The sequence below is a fragment of the Bacillus rossius genome (genome assembly GCF_032445375.1).
Source record: "Bacillus rossius redtenbacheri isolate Brsri chromosome 4 unlocalized genomic scaffold, Brsri_v3 Brsri_v3_scf4_2, whole genome shotgun sequence".
Lineage (NCBI taxonomy): Eukaryota > Metazoa > Arthropoda > Insecta > Phasmatodea > Bacillidae > Bacillus > Bacillus rossius.
This window is the reverse complement of record NW_026962011.1, coordinates 4,097,555-4,118,206: the sequence shown is the minus strand read 5'-3', so window position 1 is coordinate 4,118,206 and position 20,652 is coordinate 4,097,555. Positions and strand designations below refer to the sequence as shown.

At 38.2% G+C, this 20,652-nt stretch overlaps 1 protein-coding gene across 4 annotated transcripts in view; it reads right to left on the bottom strand.

Moving 5' to 3' along the window:
* LOC134542481 (protein kinase C, brain isozyme-like) overlaps positions 1 to 20,652 on the bottom strand; it is a 490,169-nt gene that overhangs the window by 74,286 nt on the left and 395,231 nt on the right. For all 4 annotated transcript variants that reach the window (XM_063386801.1, XM_063386800.1, XM_063386802.1 and 1 more), the window contains exon 3: positions 13,545 to 13,627. In XM_063386801.1, the coding sequence (XP_063242871.1) occupies positions 13,545 to 13,627 (83 nt within the window). The remainder of the gene's footprint in view (positions 1 to 13,544; positions 13,628 to 20,652) is intronic.

Sequence of the window (20,652 nt, the reverse complement as noted above, 5' to 3'; positions counted from 1 at the left end):
TTTTCCCGAACTAGGATGATGCCGTCGCCAATAACCTCGCTGTCTACGGTACGTTAGACCGAAATTAAATACAAAATTTAAATTCATAACTCCCTTAGTAAGCACACCATGAAAACCGTTCAATTTTTTTTGTAAATCTTATAATTTTTTATCTAAAACTTTTGTCCGGAACAATTGTATGTGATACAAACAATTATTGTAAGGCGTAAGAAAAACCTGGGGTTGGAATAAGAAAATATACAAAACTTCACTACCATGTACGCTATCGATTCTATTGTTATTTTTGTTTAACTTTCTAAATATTTCTAAAACGTTTGGTAAAATCAATTTTTATCTAACCAAATATTATTACAAGGGGTGGTAATAACAAGGTTGGAAAGTATACTATCAAATCCGTTATAATTTATTGCATGGATCCTAAACTTTTTCTACAACTTTGGCTGAAACAATAAATGATGAAACGAATTATTAACGTAAAAACATGGGTTGAAACTAAAAAAAAAAAAAAAAATCAAAATTTTCTTAGTAATAAATCCGTTCGAATTGATTTTAAACCATATTATTATTATTATTATTATTATTATTATTATTATTATTATTATTATTATTATTATCATTATTATTATCTTAAACCTTGGTGCAAAGCAAATTTTTATACGACCACGTTATTAATGCAAGGGATGAAAAATAGTTTTTGAAGGTCAAAAAAATTTAATAATTACCTTAGTTTGCATAATATGGAGAGACCGGAAAAATTCGCGGGTGCAATGACCTCCAGGATAGACTCCAATATCCTCTACACACTCGGGCAAATGCCAACTGTTCATTGGCTGCTGACTTGTGAGTCGTCTCGACTGGGTGGCCTGTGATTCGAGACTTCTATGAGTGAGGGTCTCTAATTGGCCCTCAGTCCTCCAGATTAACAGTGGACCAATGGCAGAAGCAGCACTAAGGTATAATTATTTGAATTTTAGCATAACACGAAATGAACCCGCGAATTTTTCAGGTCTCTACACCTGATCATTGGCTACTAGCTCGAGACACTGTTAATCGGGATGCTTGTGATTCGATAATTTTTTTGTTCGGGGTTTTTCATCGGCTCAGAGTCCTTTAAGTGTATTTTTGTCCAATCACTGAACCAGAATGAATGTGAACGAGCTTGGATTCTAGCCTATCTCGAAATGAATCAGCGAATTTTTCCGGTCTCTAATGATTAGTGTGTATGAAAGTAAATGGTTTTTGAACTCACAAAATTTGCCAACATGAACATCCTGAAAGCAGTCAAAATCTTACGCGAAACATAACTGTATCTAGTTGTAATAATAAGATATGTAAATTATTTAATTTTGTAAATTACTTTGACGTAAAAATTTTTTTTCTACGGTCAATAGAGACACTTGTATTTCCCGAGAAAATTTTATTGTTGGTTGGACTTCGACGTGCTATGTTATTTATTTTGCACAATTTATTTAATTTTATTAATTGAGAGGTGATTTTATACAATTCACCGTACGGGCATTATACGCCATTTCTAGAATCCCGCCAAATCCGCGTTATTATTTCTAATTCGATAACAGTCAAGAAAGCAAATGCTTGTGCACCTGTATCACCCTCGTCATTGGAGCACGAGTTGATGTGATAAGCTATGAAGGAATAGAAACCAAAGGGTGAGATGAGGCAGCTGTGAACACATGGCGTTAAATTCATAGTGGTGGCATTTTTTTTTTTTGGATTACAGCCCTCGCGCCAGAATATACTGCAAATTTTATAGGCCTTTAAACAAACCATTCTTTAAAAAAAAAATAACTTAAAAAGTGTGCGAGTCTTTCAGTACTCGCCAGAGATATGAAAAAATTTAACCTCATGTGTTCACACTAAATTAAACTTATAATTTTTTTTTAAAATAATGCCGAACGTGATGAATATACGCAAAATGCGTTTTCAAATATATTTCTGGACGCGAACACCCACCGCTAGTTTTCCCTGCCGGAGTAGTTACGTTGACTACCGAATCATTCGATTCGTAGACCACAATTATAAATTATGTAATGAAACGGCTCCGATAAAAGCGAAGAAGGCGCGAAAAAAAAATACTAAACCCCGATTTTGGACCTTATTATTAAAATATTGCCCATCTTGTTAAAATTAACTAAACATTTAATACTACAAAGTTTTTTTCTTCGGCTTTGTGAAATTTGGTTCGCGCAATACCCCACAGATGGCAGCATTTTGGTTGTTACACATTTCCTTTCCTTGATTTCCGTCGCATTTACGAAATTTTTCCAACAAATATAGTACACTGAGAGCTAAGTTGTACAAATAAATAAATAGAATAATCGTGCGGGTAGTAGTCTAAACGCGTTAGAAGTATTATATTTGTTTGTTCTAATGTTCCATACGGGCTGAAACTTTTAGTTTGAAAAATGCCTAAAAGATAGCACAGTTATCGTAATGCAAAAAACAAATATTTTCTTGGCTAGTAAATTATACGTATTTTTCATTAAACAATTATGTCAAGTTATGACGATTAAAGCTTACAAAGTGTATTTCAGGATAGTTTCACTAACATAAAATTTCAATTGTAACACCAATGTGCTTAGTCAGTCCCCGGATGTTCGCGGAAGCGAATAAACACGGGTTCATGCTGCCAAATGAGGACCCAATATCTTGACGACTTCGGCACGTGGCTATAGTAGAAACGTGTACTGAACTTTTAACTTATTAAGTTTCCGTTGAGCGACGGGCTACATTTCGTTACAACTTCCTTTGCATGCTAAAAGTCCTTAAGAATTATAACTTCCAAAACACGATGCATTGAGGAGTATCTTGATGTGAAACGATTTTCCGAAACACAGGTTTATCTGGCGATGGATCGCCAACTCTGATCGTAGCGTCTCGCGTGCTGGCGCCGGACAGGGTCGGCAGCGGGAAGTTCAAATGGCCCGGGAGCAGTCCAATGGGGCCGCGGCTTCGCGCCTGTACCTGGCCCGACGACGCACTACTATCAAACACGTAAAGAAAAGAAATCATGTGCGCGAGTCTTTCAGTACTCGCCAGAGATGTGTAACATGTAACCTCGGTAACTAGCAAATTCGTGTGTTCTCATGTTGCAGATACACTTGTAATACGGAACTATGATACAACATTTAACGCAAAATTATTTGAAATAATGCCAAGCGTGATAAATATGCGAAAATTGTGTTTGCGACTACAATTGTTGACGCGAATCACGCGTAGTTTCAGCACCCGCCGCTAGAATTCGCTGCCAGATCAGCTACGACGCTGACTATCTAATAATTCGATTAGTAGACCTAAATTTTAATTTACATAATGAAACGGCTCCAATAAAAGCGAAAAAGACTTTAAAAAATATTAAACCCCGGGTTTGGACCTGATTTTCCACAGTATATTTTGTTAAAATACTGTCCATCTGGTTAAAATTCAATAAACAGGTAATTATATAAAGTTTCCCTTTGTATTTGTGATATTTGGTTCGCGGCATCCACCACAGATGGCAGCACCACTCCTTTAATTCCGCTGTATTCACGAAATTACTCCCACCAAATGCCATAAACCGACAGCAAAGAATTTACACATAAAAAATTCGATTAATGCCTACATCTTTGTCTTAAACAATTTCTCCGTGGAAATGGATCGAACCAGCAGTGTAGAGAGATAATCCAGTCTAGCTAATAAATGGTAAACTGGAATAAGGAAACCAGTCTGAATCGAGAGCTAAGCTTTATTTTGATGATTTGACTGGGTTCGGAAAGAAAACAGAAACCTTCATTTTGCAAGTACAATAGCTTGCTGCTCACAAAAATTATAATATGGCTTAAGGGCATGTCGAATTTTTGTTGGATATTTTATAAAATTTATTAAAATTATGGAGAGCTTAAGATTCATAGGTTCTCAGCCTGCTTGCATCTAAGTGCCACTTCGTAACTGTGCTCTATGAAACACGCAATTATTTTTCTGTATATTAAATGTGGCTGACCTGTTATGATTTCCTAGATATGGGAATGGGGGCGAGAGACACACAGAGAGAGATAAAGGAAGCACGATTTCAAAATTACTTTTTTCGTGCGGGTTAACTAAAGGTAAATGAATCTTAGGCTAACGTAAAGTTAGTGGAGAAAAAGAGTCTTTTTTTTTCTTGATATATTTTAGATAATCGCAAAAAGATATCGCTATGACAATTTTACACTGTATTCGCACTTTTTTATGTGAAGGTCATGCGTCACATTTTAAGATCTGTTTAGTTACCATTATTTTGCAAATGAAATATTTTTCTTTTTGTTCTTATCTGCGTTTATTTTCCACAAAAATTCTTTGGTGTGAAACGTGGGGCAATGATACTCGAGTCAAACTCAAATATTTCCCAGTGAACGTAAAGGACTTTCCATAGAGGGGTTCTTAGTGGTTGCAGAAAACTGGTCTTCGTATAAAGTACGGCAGATTGCGACTCCCGAGCTGAGGGTTCCGTTTGTAATAAAAAAAAACGGCCAGTGAAAGAAAGATCTTTTTTGCTATAGACTTAATAAGTATTTGAAAGTAATATTAACACTCCAAGACGATTCCTAAGAGTTTACTATCAAAGGAAGGTAATTTCAGAGCATGTATTTTACGAAGCTAAAGAAGTTCCATGAAGGTTTCTGGATAATTTGTGACCAGCGATCCTCTTAAATTCGAGGTGGAAATATTTTAGGAGCAGGAACGCCTGCGCTCGCTCCGGAACTTCGCCCTCCACGCAGCAGGTAGTAATTGATAAGCTCGCCGGTCGGAGCGGAGGGCGCGTGGCGTGGCTCGGGGCAGTTAGTAACGGAGACGCGGGGATCAACAGGCTGCTTGTATCGGCCCCGGTCACGACAGGCGCTCAGCGGCTAAAAGGGAAGAGCACGTAAATAGTGGGGAAGGGAATAAGGGAGGGTTAACAGTGGCAGTAAAAACCCTCAAAAGGAAGGACCCCGCAACTACGGGCGTTTCGTCACTCGCTCACGGACGCAACAAAGCTCGGGTGTACCAACTTAATGTCTTCTGTTTTATTTGAGACTCTAGGCATCACTAAAATAAATATTTCCCATCGGGCAGGTAGGCCGTCCAAAATCACTCAACCTGAGGCAAATACAAACTAGTAAGTGCTCCCCACTGTCTTCCCCAGAGAATCAGGCACTAAGCGACGGCTGCATGCGTTGCAAACTGCCTACCTTCCAGGCATAAAGAAGAAATTTGCCACGACGCTTAACATCGCAATCCAGCTGCGTGACGTTTATGGCCATCAGCTCCCTAACAAACATACCATTTTATTATTCAAATTGGAATGTGTGGAAAACCATGACTTAAACCTAATTTAGCAACAAACTAACATAAAGGAATATCAAAGGTTTCTGTACAACTTAAATACGTTTTCAGGAAAATTTACGTCATTGTAGTGCTGTAGTCTTTGGCGGTGTTCTTGAACTATATGTATTGTTATACACAACTGACTAATTTCATACGGCATAACATTAAAAAAATATGTTTCCTGATAGGTATTAAAACATAATCTTTAGATAAAAAAAAGGTTAATGTTATTAATTTCATTACAATTTAAAAACATTTTTCGTCGTTTGACTTACCCAACGCTTTATTCGGTAATAATTCTGAAGAAATGATTTCAATCAGTGAAATATTAATTGAAAAAATTTCTGATAATAAGCTGCTAACGACTCTTTGAAACAATGGGGAAATCTCTGAAAAATAGTCTCCGGCCTACTTATATTTCTTGCAAATTAACGTTAATCAATTTTCAGGTAGGCTAAATGCAAAAAAAAAAAAGAACTCTCCAAAATCATTAATAGAACTACACTCACTGAATTAAAGTGATTATTAATGCTTTAATGATAAAAGTCATCTTAACGTTGACCTAAATCTTGTTTCTGTTCTAAACTTCATGCAGTGTAAAATGTTTTTCATAAATGGAACAGAAAAAAAAATGTAAAATTACATTTACTTTAAAATATGTACATTTACATAAAAAACAATTGTATCACTAAAAAATAGTGTTCGCAATAACACTGGGTTCGGATTCTTACCCAGGAATTTATGCTGTGTGTCATCCCAGTACCTCCAATAGTTAAATTTATTAGTAAAGCATTCTCTGAATAGCTTTCCAATATAAACTTCGCACATTAATAAGAACGGTAAAACAAAATCAAGTCAAATTGCTGAATATTCGTTTATATTTTTCCATGGTTTAAAAGAATAACGTTATTTAAAAGAAACAAAAAATAAAATATATAACTATCCACCAATTTTTTTTTACTAAGAAATACTCAGTATTATCTCTAAAAACGTATTTCATTTATGCAAAAATAACAACAGCCATGCGTTGTGTAAAGTTAACAATATATTTCTTGTAGGATTACAAACTATTTCTTGGCAGCTGGTTTCCAAGGGAATTTTTTTTGTCAACGTAGAGATGTTTTTTTCCGTGTGCTGTGTGTTCATACGTCGCCGACCGGTTCTGCTCTCGCAGCGCGCTTGAGAATGCGGGAATTACTTTCCTCCGTGTTCAGGCCCGTGCAACCGGGAGAATAGGGAATGGCAGGGAGGAGAACTATGAATATATATCATTATGGAAGTCATTAATCATCCTGTTTGTCGACTGTGGGTAGGAAATAGTCTAGCGCGCTAAATCGTGTCGGAGTTCCGGCCTTGGAGTTGTGTCATTCTGTAGTAAGAAAACACACACACATACATATATATGTATATATGTATATATATAAATTCTTAGAATCAAACCCATTCCGAAAGTAGTAGTAGCTGAAACATTAACGGCTACATTAGATCTGAAACTTATATAATTGTTCTAACCATAGTTTCCAAAGAGTGTTGATGGAAAAAAACTCCACTAATGAGTTTTGTCTTACTAGTATATTCACAAAAAAATATTCATAATTAGTGAAAATTATTTCGCAAGTAGTTTCAAAACTTTTCTTTGGCATTATTCTAAACGTTATTTTGTGTAATGAATGGAAGGAGGCACTTGCATTGTAACATGATAATTACTTGTTACTAACATTTAAAAACAATTTCATGAAAAACATGACTGCATCAATACAGAAACACTGACTCCCAAGTCACTGAGACCTACTTTTATGAGGAGACATTTTTCCAATGCCACGAGTGTGCCGCTGTACAGCTGATGCTGGGCACATGCTCAATATTTTTTGTTTGCGTCATATTCATAATTTTTTTGTGTTTTTTTATTTATTTTGGGCAAATTGAACGTCATATTGCTTTCAGTGTGTTTTTTAATTTAGTTCTGGTGTAATTCTATTATATTTAAATATTACGTAAGCAGAATCAATAATTTGCAGTGGTTTAATCATTTTTAAAAATTGCGTTATGATAATAACGTACTTCATTTTGATTTTATTTGTATAATTTAATACGTGTCAACGATTTGGGACAGTATTATGATTTAACTCAAGTTTTCATAAAATCAAAAGACTTTATACAAATATTTATTGTCATGACATTCATGAAATCATGGTTTCTTTGGGAAAATAACTGTTAATTAAGATTTTGCACCTAGGTATAATATTTTCTACTAGTAGGCACGTCTTGCTATGGTCATCTATGATCAGCTTCGGTTGGTGAAGGACGCTCTGACCTCCTTCTCACCTGGGAGGACATGATGTGAAGTCACGTTTTTATTTGTGCGCCACTGTAATCTATGTGGTAGAGTGTATTTCCACACCGCCAATTGGATAAGTTTTGTTGCGGATTCTCTCCGAAATAAAGCTATTAATTTTTTGACGTGATAACGTCTTATAAATCGATGAAAGCCGGCTGCACGCACGAAAAAGCATGACTCATTGTCACGTTCCGACTGAGCCGAGCGTGCAAGCGAGAACGCGGAACAAGCGATAGAGAGGCACGATCGGCTTGTAACGCATCTATCTCTCTTCCACTCCATCGGCCGATGCGTCCGAGTAGAAGAGAGACAGCGGCAGCACACAACCTACACGTGAACTCTTTTGTCAACTGTTTATAAAGTGAAGTGAAAAGTTAATGTGGTTTCCATTGTTAATTACAACAACAATTGCGACAAAAAAAGGAATTAATTGTTGCATTTTAAGAATTTTATTAGCGATATAATAACATATATTTGTTCTTTGATTATTAAAAAAAAGTAGCATCGGTCGGCGAGTGCAGTAATAATAGGTTATGTTACAAATTTGGCTAAAAAATTATTATCTCATATAAACGATCGTATAAAAAGTCAACTGCTTTTATTTAGTATTCAGTGAAAAAAATTGTAATTTTCAATTAACTCCTTCTTTGTATTATACAAAATAATGATAATTCAGTGATAATAATTCAATTCAATTCATAAAAGTATGCAATTTTTCATCAATGTTTTCTTATGACGTTATCACGTAAAATTATCGTCCATAATCCAATTTTACAGACAACCCCCGTTTTTAATTTATATAATATTTTTAATATTTAAATGTTTTCTTTAGCGGTCCACGAGCAATATGGTGTTCCGACATCACTACCATGCATCCCTGATGTTGTACCTGGAGCGAGGGCGAGAGACTCCCCCCTTTGCCAGCCGGCCTTGGGATGCTGATGAACACCCCGTTCAGGAAAGTTTCTTTGGAACTTTTGGCATGAAGCAAGATCAACCACGTGCCGTATCGGCAAACCTATCGAAAACACTAGAAAATCTTCATAATCGTAAAACATCATTTTAATTTTAAATTATCTTTGTAATAATTTCCATTAACAATGTGTTTAGCGTGATTTTGTAATTTTATATCTTTTTTTTCCTTGAGGCCCCAGTTAGGTGTTTGAAACCCAATTAAGTATTTAAAATGTAGTAATTAAGTAAATAAAATACTCATTTTTGTATTATAATACTCACTTCAAGAAAAATATAATTAATTTCATGTCTGACCCCTGAAGTTTTGTCATGTTGTCTTTTAATACTTAACCTTCTATTACAATTAATTTTGATTTCTATACATATTTTTATCTCTTATAAATAATTTATATTTTAATTAACTTCTTTTTTTTATTACTGGTGATGTGGTGATCCAGAAGGCCTCTGTGTTCTCTTGACTTATTCCCTGCATTGCAAGAAGGAACCACCATTGAGCCCGAGGTCTTGGTGGCTTCCCCTATTGTGTCTTCTCGGGTGGTATAACCAGACAGCGAAAGAGGAGAGCGTTAGACAAGACAGTTTCCCCTTCCGAACAGACATATGTCCTAAAAATATTCTGAGGAACGAGAAGGTCTAAGTTATCGAAAAGTCAAAAACTTAATCACTAAAAGTGCTGAGAATAGTAGGTATAAAGAGTAGAACCAAAGATCTTAAAATCGTTGGTTATTCTTTCTTATTCGTTACGAGAAACTAAACTCATGAATTTGTATACTTATTTTCATAAACTCGAGGTAAATAAATTATTATATTTTGTCTTACAGTAAACAAAAGATATCCAAAATTTTTCATCGCCTGTTAGCAATCAAAATTTAAAATAAAATAAACTTAAATATATTTTAAACAATAGTACTAGAAAACCCTATTTAACTTCACGAAGACCCTGCATAATATAAACGATTTAATCTTCAATATTAATCTGTCAGCGCAAGTAATTACTGGTTGATTCTAACTTTTTTTCTCTCCTAATGGCTGAAGGCTATAAAAGCTGCCAGCCACGTAACGCGCACAAAACTCGCTCGACAAGTTAAAGCTGTTGCATCCATGAGTCTGAGCTATCGAATTTCTAACCGACTGAGACACCGACAGAACTTGACTACGTTCCTGTTCGTCTTCCCTATCGAGTATGTCGTACGGATTAATCCGTTTCTTTAACACTAGCGGAACGCACTCTGTTAGCAGGCCATCGAAATTGAGAGCAATGTTCAGGCGTGTTTGCCAACATCAATTTATGGAAGATCCTTCGGGAACTGCTCTGACCTCACGAGTTTATACAAAATAGTAACTAAGGTTTAAAACACAGCTTTCGTGTTCCTTATATTTTAGACTAGCTACTTTTTGAAATTAAAAAAAAAAGTCACTAAAAATAAATTCTGAATTTTACAACAGCTCCTTCGGAAACCAGTTCCCAAGGAATTGTTTGTAATATTCTACAATAAAGATATTGTAACTTTGTACAACACAAACTATGGTTATTTTTGCATACGTGAAATACATTTTTCGATATTTCTTGCGATTATTGGAACATAATTTTATTTTTATTGACGTTTATTCACACTTTTTTTTAACAATGGATAAGAACATCTAATATTCAACTATTTTACTTTATTTTGTCATATCATGCTTTTTATGTGCGCAGTTAATACTGGAAAGCTATTAAGGAACGGTTTCCAAATAACTTTTTACTATTGGAGGTACTAGGACAGCACAAAACATAAATCCCCAGGTAAGAACCAGTATTAATGCGAACAGTATTTTGTAATGATAGAGTTGTTTTCACGTTAATGTATAAATTTACAAACATCATTAATTTTACATAAATATTTCGGTTCCATTTACAAAAATAATAATAATAATGTTCACTGTATCAAGAAGTCAGCTTGCATGTTCTTGGGCTGCTGCCAAGTAAACATTGAAAACTGACTCCTACTTGTATCTCAAAAGACAGAGAAAAGAGGTGGATAAGAAAGAGGAATTGTTTCCAAACCGACGAACATTTTGCAGATAACAGACTATTAACACGTTAATGATACGCTTGTTGTAGTATAAGTAATTCGAAATAATAGCCGATGGCACGTTTGGGGGTACAGAAGCTTGGGTTCGGCCTAGGGAACTAGATTTATGACTTCGTTTTAATTGAAAGTAACGCCCCCGTCTAATTAAAGACCTTGCTACGCCCGGGAGCGTGACCATACATCATACAGGTACGTATAGACCCGGTCCAAATTGGTGCCGCCCGTGAGTTTCACGTTGGTAAGCCGACGAGTCACAAAGAATGGCTGCTTCCCTTCCGTCTGGTGCAGCAAAGAGAGTGCTGGGGGAAGGCGTCCGCCTGGCAACACTGTAGGGTGCCGAGTTTGATATTTCATCTTCTTGTCGTTACTATCAAGGAGATTTTCCTGTAAATTTATCACGAAAGCTGTCTTGCAACTGTCTCAAATTTCCTCACCAGATTATTCACTGAAAGTTACTGTCGGGCTGTAAAAGGTCACGAACGTGAATACAATTACGTACGCCTGTGTGACTTACTTTACCGCTAGGCCTATATGTTGAGACATACTGACTCGAATGTATTGGAATAAAAAATGTTTTTTCAGAAAAATATCGTAGTTAATAACAGAAGTAAAAAATAAAAATAGATAACCATTGTAGCATTTGAGACCTAGCCTAATAAAATTGATTTTGTAAAATACATAGTATTTTTTGTTTGTTTTTAGTTAATATTGGTATGAGTGGAATATGAAAAGTTTGTAGTATTATGTAGCAAGTGTAAAATAAACCAGCGATCTCCGCATCGCGGACGCTCGCCTGTTACCCACCAATGGGGGAGGGGAACTCAGCGGAGGGCCGTGATTGGCTGACCCACGACTCTTGCTCGACGGTCAGTCATGAGGCGGGGCGAGACCCCGAGACGCTTTCTGCATTAACTATTATTTCCTAGTGCAATATATGTTAGTGTCAGGGACGGATCTAGGTCTTCCTTCACCCGGGCCAAAAAAATTGTGTAACTGCAATGAACGTACCAGACATAGTTTCTTCCGCATACGTGTGCATTGTGTGTAAAATAACGTAAAATTGTTTATATGTAACGCATTAGCTCTTGGTACACGGCATTTGGTAGTATTAATTCCGTGAATGGAAAGGAAGTCGCGCGGAACGGAAATTTGTATCCACGGTGCTTGCTGCCATCTGTGGCTCATGGCGCGAACCTAAATTCACAAAATCAAATGGAAACGTTACAGTATTACTTGATTAATGAATTCAACAAGGTTGTCAGGATTTTAATAAAATTCCCTGTTGTAAATCACATCCAAAACCGGTGTTTGGTATGTTTTCAAGTTTTATTCTCTTTTGTCGGAGCCGTTTCATTATATAATTTAAAAAATCGCTCTGCAAATCAAAATTATTCGATAGTTGAAGTAACTGCTCTGGCATCGAATTTTAGCTGTGGGTGCAGAAACTACGTGTGATTCGCAATCCACAATTTCATACGGAAATTGGCGCATAATTTTATATTTTAATTTATGTTATGTTTCATTCAAGCATAATTTTTTTTTAAACCATGGAAGTGTAATCGAATATTCAACAATCTGCCTTATTTTGTTTTATTATTCTTTTTAACGTACGCAATTAATACTGGAAAGCTAATCCGGGTACGGTTTACAAATAACTTGAACTATTTGAGGTACTGGGACCACACAAAGCATCCCAGGGTAATAATCCGAACCAGTATTACTGCGAACACTATTTTGTAATGATACAGTTGTTTTCTTATGCATGTACAAATGTACAAATATCTGTAGTTTTATGTTAATAGTTAAGTTAGATTTACAAAATAAAAATGTACAGTATAATATGTTTAAAATCCGTAAGGAATTAGCGTTAGACTGCATTACAAGAAATTCTATAACTTCATTAAAATACTTTGTTATCACGATGGGAAGTGCTGCACACACCGAATCCTTATCTTCTTTCTTACCTCCAAGGCTCGCGGTTCATCTTCACCCTTGTTGAGTTTGTTTGCTGATACATCTTTACGGATAAATATTTTGGAAATGGGACTGTGGAAGTAAAGTTGTAAGCATTATACATTTGCACACCCAGAGACTGAACTTCCACCGACTCGCTTACGACATATATAACAAAAAAAAGTCTCAAAATCGTTGAAATTGTGAACATAGTTTATGCCAAAGTTACCTAACTATTAAAACCAGTTGTTTTTACCGTCTTTACAAAAACAACCAGGACGCAATTCGCGTCACGAAAAACCAATTTAGAGCGCCCATGGAAATCCCAGGACTTCCTTCCTCACGCTAGAATCACAAAAGCGCAACGAAATAGATGCAACACGTATAAAACAACATTCTTACCAATCACATTCGACGCATCTGTGTAAAACTTCCCGAGGATAAGTATTTTATATTTCCATCGCGCCGCGGGCTGAAAGTTACTGAAAGAATGAGTCATGTTTTTTTTTCGAATGAAGGTTGAACTATCACTATTTGTGTATTTATTTATAAAGTATTTTTTTTTTAGTAAAGTGAACTGTGAATTTTTTTGAATGTGTCCACGCACAGTAGGTTTTCCGAATAAATATTTAATTATAATTAAGCGCACTTCTACCAAACATTTCGACTTAAAACACTTCTTAAACTTTGATGGCTGTCGTATGTGAAGTGCGTAGGTAAAGTAATGACTATATATAGAAATATAATTTTTTTTTGCTGCGCGGGTATAAACCACACGCTCACAAAAGAACGCGATGTCCTCCGTCGCGCCGCTGTGACCCCAGCGTCGCTGGAGGCGAGTCCTGGGACGACGCGCTACTTACGTCCGAGTCCGCTCCCTTGTCGGCGCCGGGGCACGTGAAGGTCACGTACTCGTGGCATCTCTTATGGACCACGAAGCTGCACACTGCAACAAGAGCCAAGCGCCGGGCGTCAGCGAGACCGATCAAGGAGCGACACCGCTGCACACAGCTGCCATCACCATCTACCTCCTGGCTTCTGGGTCGACCCCCAGGTCCCTGCAGCTGACGGCGTGCCCGACCTTTTCCCGCGCGCCTTGCCGCAGCCGTCACCAAGGACGACCAACCCAGAAGCCAAAATTGCATTTAGTGAACTCTGAACACGAAAAAAACTACGATCTAGACGCAGTTCAGTTGATCAAACATTGTCGGTATAGCTTCAGACCAGGCAAAAAATTATTTTTAGGACAGTGCAAAATTGGTTTGCACATCATCAATACGGCATTAATACTCTACGATAGAAACGATTCATCAAACAACAACAACAACAGCAACCACTAGACTGATCGTGTGAGGAGAAAGCTTCAGTTCAGTCCACTATTGTAAGTTCGGGAGCTGGACTGATCGTGTGAGGAGAAAGCTTCAGTTCAGTCCACTATTGTAAGTTCGGGAGCTGGACTGATCGTGTGAGGAGAAAGCTTCAGTTCAGTCCACTATTGTAAGTTCGGGAGCTGGACTGATCGTGTGAGGAGAAAGCTTCAGTTCAGTCCACTATTGTAAGTTCGGGAGCTGGACTGATCGTGTGAGGAGAAAGCTTCAGTTCAGTCCACTATTGTAAGTTCGGGAGCTGGACTGATCGTGTGAGGAGAAAGCTTCAGTTCAGTCCGCTATTGTAAGTTCGGGAGCTGGACTGATCGTGTGGGGCGGTCACGCTTCGGAGGTCGGAGACAGGTCGGAGAAAGAGGCGGGAAGTCTCCTTGCATGACAGCGAGAGCTTGAAGGGGTCACAAGGAAAGAGGGGGGGGGAGGGCGCGGCGTACAGAGGTGAGCGAACGAGCGGGTGAAGGACGCCGACTTACACAGAATCCAAACAAATGATCCCCCGGGCCAGGCGAGGCGTGCCGGAACACGTGACGAAGAACGATGAGAAGTCGTAGTAGAGGAGGGGAGGGGATGTCGACTGTCGCTTATCACAAGGACGTCGAGGAGGCATGCTCAAAAGGAACCCGTCTACTTTCACCGAAGAGTCAGAGCCAGGAGGGAAAAATAAAACCATTAGCGAAAGAAGGATGAAAAATCGCAGCGCGGGAGCCCGTCTGAAAAAGAAAAAAAAAAACCGACTCGGCATGGGACGCAAGTTCGGTCGAATAAGAGCACGACATCGACCCATAAATCGTTGAATGTCAACATAAAGGAAGGTTATTTTCTAGAGGAAGGCTAACCACCCACCCCCCTTCCCCTCACCCAACCACTCGGTCGACGAGAGCTACTCTGTACACTGGTTCCTCGCAGGAGATGCCATGAGCGAGAATGATTTGTCCGGAGCCCACTGCCACCTCTGCTGCAAGTATGACAGCAACAGAGGCTTCAACGACAGATCTAAAAATTAAGCAATGAAAGATACCTGAAATAATGGAAAATAAAAAATTAGTAGGCAATGCCGTTAGGGGAAAAAATTATATAAATGGAGACATATTTATGATGACTGAATTCATGTGCGTTGATCACAGGTAGCGGGATGTTGGTGGAGCTAGACGGTGTGCCATTATGCGATGGTTTGTAATTGTATTCCTCAGAATGGATGCAAAGTTCTAAACAACACCTAGGCCAGAAAACGGAAAGGATTTTCTTTTCCCCGCGTGAAAGTTAATTCGCCGACCCGGCCAGGATGTTTGCCGAACATGGAGTGGGAATTTTCACCAGACAGCAAGCTGCGGGATAGTTAAAGCCACTTCCTACGTCGCCGTCGTCACACTGCGACACCCAGAACATTGCGAGCATTGTACTGCACCGCTCCCGATGGACAATGAGAGGGAATTAGCATTTTAATTGCTCAGAGCCTCCCTTAGTCACGTGTGTGTATGTATGTGTGTATGTATGTGTGTATGTGTAGGTGTGAAAGTGTGTGTGTGTGAAAGTGTATGTGTGAATGTGTCTGTTAGTGTGGCGGGATGGTCAGTGCGACGCTAGCTGATGCTTCTTGCGCGGTATCGCCTCTAAGCGCAAGGCGCTAGACTGACGCGCAGTCTTCTCGTAGTGCATACGACAACTATTATATTGGAGAGGTAACCATAACATTATATAGCGTAGAAATAAAGATAAAGGTGTAATGCAAGTCCCTCGAGTGCTTTCAAGAATCTGTTCCTGGCGTTTCATTACTAAACATTATTCTGAAATAACGCATTTGAGCAATTTTCACTCTTCTACAATTACAGTTTTTTACCAAAAAAAAAATAGGAAACAGAACTACTCATCCCCCCTTAGCATATTCTAAAATGCTTTTCGTGAACAGATACCACTCGGATATGTTGAGCAGTTTTCAAATCGCGTGGTTTTATCTGAAGCTCTGCACACCGTTTAAGTGTGACCAGGATCCTCTATACTTGCTTCCACAACGCAAACACTACACTGCAACCAATGTTTTGGGTGCCCTATGGCGCAGATCATCAGCTGAAATAAAATTTAAAAAATATTTTAAAATATGCTTCACGCATTGTCCTTGTATGGATGCGTTCATGGACACCCCTTGTAAAAAAATTGGAAAAGAGTAATAACTAGAGACCGGATTTTCAAAAAAAACACATAAGTGGAATCCGTTTATAATGACATCGAAGGGAATTGACAAACACGTCTTAATAAACGGACGTCATACAAAACGTTTTGTTGGGAAAAAAACATTTTTAGGTGAATACTTGTGTATTTTAATAGAGAAACTTAGCATATAAACACGTGTACAAACATGATACATTTATGTACATATTTTTCATTTTTAAATTAAGAAATCTGTAATTTTTGTTTGCTTTTTTTTTTTTCATTTTATTGTAATAACAGTCTCTAATACTATTGTGTATAGAAGACATCGCCATGGTCAAATTACTATCATTTTCAATATTGCTATGAACAAATCGTGATAATAATTCTGCAGCCTTTAACGCCTCTTCTGCGGTAGGTAATGGTGCTTCCTCGACTTCCTCTTCCCTTTCGAGGTGTTCCCCAGCATTAATGTTCTGTACGATATTTTCATCGATGGGTTCTTCGGATGTGAGAAGAGCACTATCGATTTCAACATTGTTACGCAGTTTCACACTGCGTAACTACAAGACTACCAGACAGCGCCCCTGCCCTTCTGATGGATACCACCCGCAGCACAGGGGCGCGCAATGTTCGAGTCCTGCGCGCCGGCCGGCAATGCATCGGGGCCGCTCGGGCCGCTTCGACTCCGCCCGGCTTCGCGGGCTTCGTCCGGAACTTCAACGATGACGTACTTCCGCCGGCGGGTATCCAGACTGTTCCTCGGTCGGGCCCCGGCGGACTATATAAACCGGCCCAGCCAACACATTGGACTAGCCAATGATTGACATGCCCAGGCTGGCAGCACAACGTGTCGGCATACATGGCTGCGGCAACTGGGGCAACCTGGGTGCTGCGGACATATAATTATAATTATAGTTGTAATTTGCATTTCTCTCTTTCAGCTAACCTGGCTCGCTGGCAGCCTGGCGGGAAACGACGAAAGTCGCCCCCTAAAAACCAGTCATGCCCAAACCAAAATGCGGACAGAAATGTCCAAGCGCCCGCCCTTGCTTAGTAGATATTTTCTACTCTTCCAACTCTTCTTCCTGAGCCATCCTTCTACTCCCATAGCCAACCCGCATGTAATTAATGCATGAATTTTGCATCCCGCATGTAAGTGCCCAGGGTTTTCCCTGTGTCTATGCAGGTTTTACCTGGGCCCAACTTATCTAGTTTTAGTCTAGAATAGTCAGTGAGGGGAGTTAGTCATGGCGCCAATCGCTGCCATGGCTGGCCAATCCCCTCCTAGCACACGATGCATGCACCCTCTCCCGCATGGCTACCCCTGCATGATTAGAGCGTATAGGCTTCGGCCTGAGACGCACTTAGAGTCTGTCCCTAATCCAGACCCCTCCCAAACACACTTAGTTCTAATTTAGGTTAGGAAAAAAAATAAAAAAATAACTTCTGAGGCAGTCTCCGACTGGCCCAGCAGCATGAACCTGCAGTGACGACGATCTACACCACCGGCCTCCTCCGTCACGCTGCCCGACGACGTGCTTACCGCTTCAGCAAGAATACGGTAAGAGACGCCGTCAGAATCTAAGTCCGTAAGGGACTCTGAACATATTTTCAACCCAGTATAAAAATTACAATTCCACGAGGGACTTAGAATAAATTCAAGCCGAATTAGTTTGGACTTAGAATTTTCGCAGAGTGAGGAAACAGAAGGTTTGCCTCGTCTGTAGAATAAAGGGAACTGTCTCGTGAAGGTTACGGGATAAGTAAATGTTTGACTGGTGTTGAAAGTAAAACGGCAGTGGGGCCGTGTGGCAAGTGACGGAGGAGAGGTCGAGTTTCGTATAACGTAAATACGTTGAGGCTTACCGTAACGTAACCAACTGACACGTCCGTAACCAACGTAGCCTTTACGTAACGGGATTCGACTGAACTGTTATAAGTTCCCGAACAGCACAGATCAATGTAACGAGCACTACTGCGTGAACTTTAGTACACAGCTACTTCGTAGAACGACTGACGAGGCGAGTAAAGATAAAGACTGCTCGCCGCAATATTGGCGGGGCACCACGAAATACCGCTGTCAGTAATCAGGAGACATTTGAATACGACTCGCTGACTAAAAGTGTGTGTAAGAACGTAAACATTTTAAGTGTCATAAATTTGCTATTGGAGACTTAAACCAGAAACACTGTTTAATAACTTTATAGTAGTCAGACCACGATGAAAGAGTATGTATTATGAATTTAAGCGATATGTTTATAATCTGTGTAACCTAGTTACAAACAATAGTTAAACTGTACTATAAGCGATATCATGTCAGTTCTCCTTGATTATTTTCTTTAACTTTTCTTATTCTCTAATTGTAAATTGATATTGTTGGCAAATGTTAAATTCATGTTAGTACAGTTATTTAACGTAATATTGAATGTGCCAAAAACCAAATAATTTGACGTTCATAATTTAGCTTGCTGTTTGCTTTATGACAAGGCATTAATTAAATGTGTGTAAAATATATATGTGATCCAATATTGTTAATTATATTATTCTGTTCACAGACATCGTGGGCACTTGCTGTAATCATCAAAATAAGAAATCAGAAAGTTGTCATATCTGATCATGCGTGTATTGAAGGATGTGATGTTGTGATTACAAGTTTTGTTAATAAAATAACTTTTGTTTCACGAACTTTAGAACCACTTTCTGAGATTCTAACCCTTGTCCTCCCGCCCTTTCGGACTGGAGGTAACAACATAATCTTCCCACATTTCCGGTGCTGCTAAAGAATCTGAATTTAGGTTTCATGACCACAAAGATAAAGGGACGTCATCTTCTTCATCAAATTCGTGTTTTGCTGTTTGAACAACCGTCGCGGTTTCCAATGAATAAACAGTTGTGAATGGTACTTTGTGATATTTTATTCCAGGCATAATTAACCATCAGAATTGCATCTAGCACCGTTATTTTCGTAGAAGAGTTGTTTTCATTAGCATCAAGACAATTAATAATTTTGAGCACAAGGTTTTTTTCTAAAATTAGTTTTGAGTGATTGTATTATTCCCTAATCCATTGGCTGTAGTACTGATGATGTATTCGGCGGAAGGAAAGCAAGTGTTATGGGTGCGTTCAAGTATTACGTAACGAATTTGGGGTATTGTAAAACGTTACGATGCGTTACACAGGAGGGAGGTTTGACCTACGCGTTACGTCACATTGTTTTTTTTAACCCTTCAGAACGGTCGCGTAGAGACAGATTCTTTCACGCATTTTTTAAAACTTTTTTTTCTTCTCAAAATTTCAAATGGCATGATAAATTCATTTTTTTTTTACCTTCACAAAATTGATTTTGCTTGCTTTACAGGATTAGTGCATAATGTTTTTTAACTCCAAACGTAAAGCAAAAATATATATATTTATCAAAAGCTGTAATAGTTTTTCTCGTCACTCCAGTAAAGCAGTTAAAACAAAAAATACCGCAATTCGGATGGCTTCGTTATACTTCGGTTGTCAACGTAGACTCCAATTGCCATATTAAAAATTATATAGGTATTGATATTCAAAATACACTGTTTTCTATGTGTAAGATTTTCTCTCATCACAACAGTAATGTTGTGGTACTAAAGACGATTGGTCTGAAGGTTTAATAAAAAAAAAAAAATAGTGAAGAAAAATCTCCCAAGTTGGCAACCCTTTTCGTTTATGTGCTCCAACCACTCGACCGACTGTATTCACGTCATTTCATTGTCAGTATTCGAGTGCTGCGTAATACGGTAATAGCTGATTGCCGTAGTGAGTGATATTAAATATAGTTCATATTATTGTTAAAGAGAGTAATGTCCTCAAGAGGGAGATTTGTACCATAAGTTGTTCTTGGCGTATAAAGGCTGGCATGCTGACTTGCCAGCGCAACTATGCCAAAAAAAAAATACTACCGAAATCTGGAAAACGGCTAAAAAAAATTTAAAAATAAAGAAAAGTTTGTAGAACATATAAATGATGTTATACGAGAGTTCAAGGTGAAGGCCACGAAGAAGAAAGGAACAATGCTTAATTATTTTACACAGGTAAGTACTGTTAAAATGTAATAATAATTGGAAACCTTAATTTTTCATAAAACAACTGGTCATAACTATTATATATTTTAACTACCCATGAAGACATCAAGCACTCCAGCAACATCAGCAGGGCCCAATGTCGCATCGACTTCGCGTACTCTTCAACAAAAACAGATGCGTATGTGCACTTTTTCAGTACAGTTTTCTAGGTTTTGATGTTTATATAAAAAAATATGTGTAGTATCAATCATTGAGCATACATAGCCCTTCTTGAAGAGCAATTGAATACTAACTTTTGTCCAATTTTGTTTTTGTTTGAATGTAAAATGAAAACGATAAATGTAAGTAGAATTTGGAAATGTAATATAGACCATTGTTGCACCAAT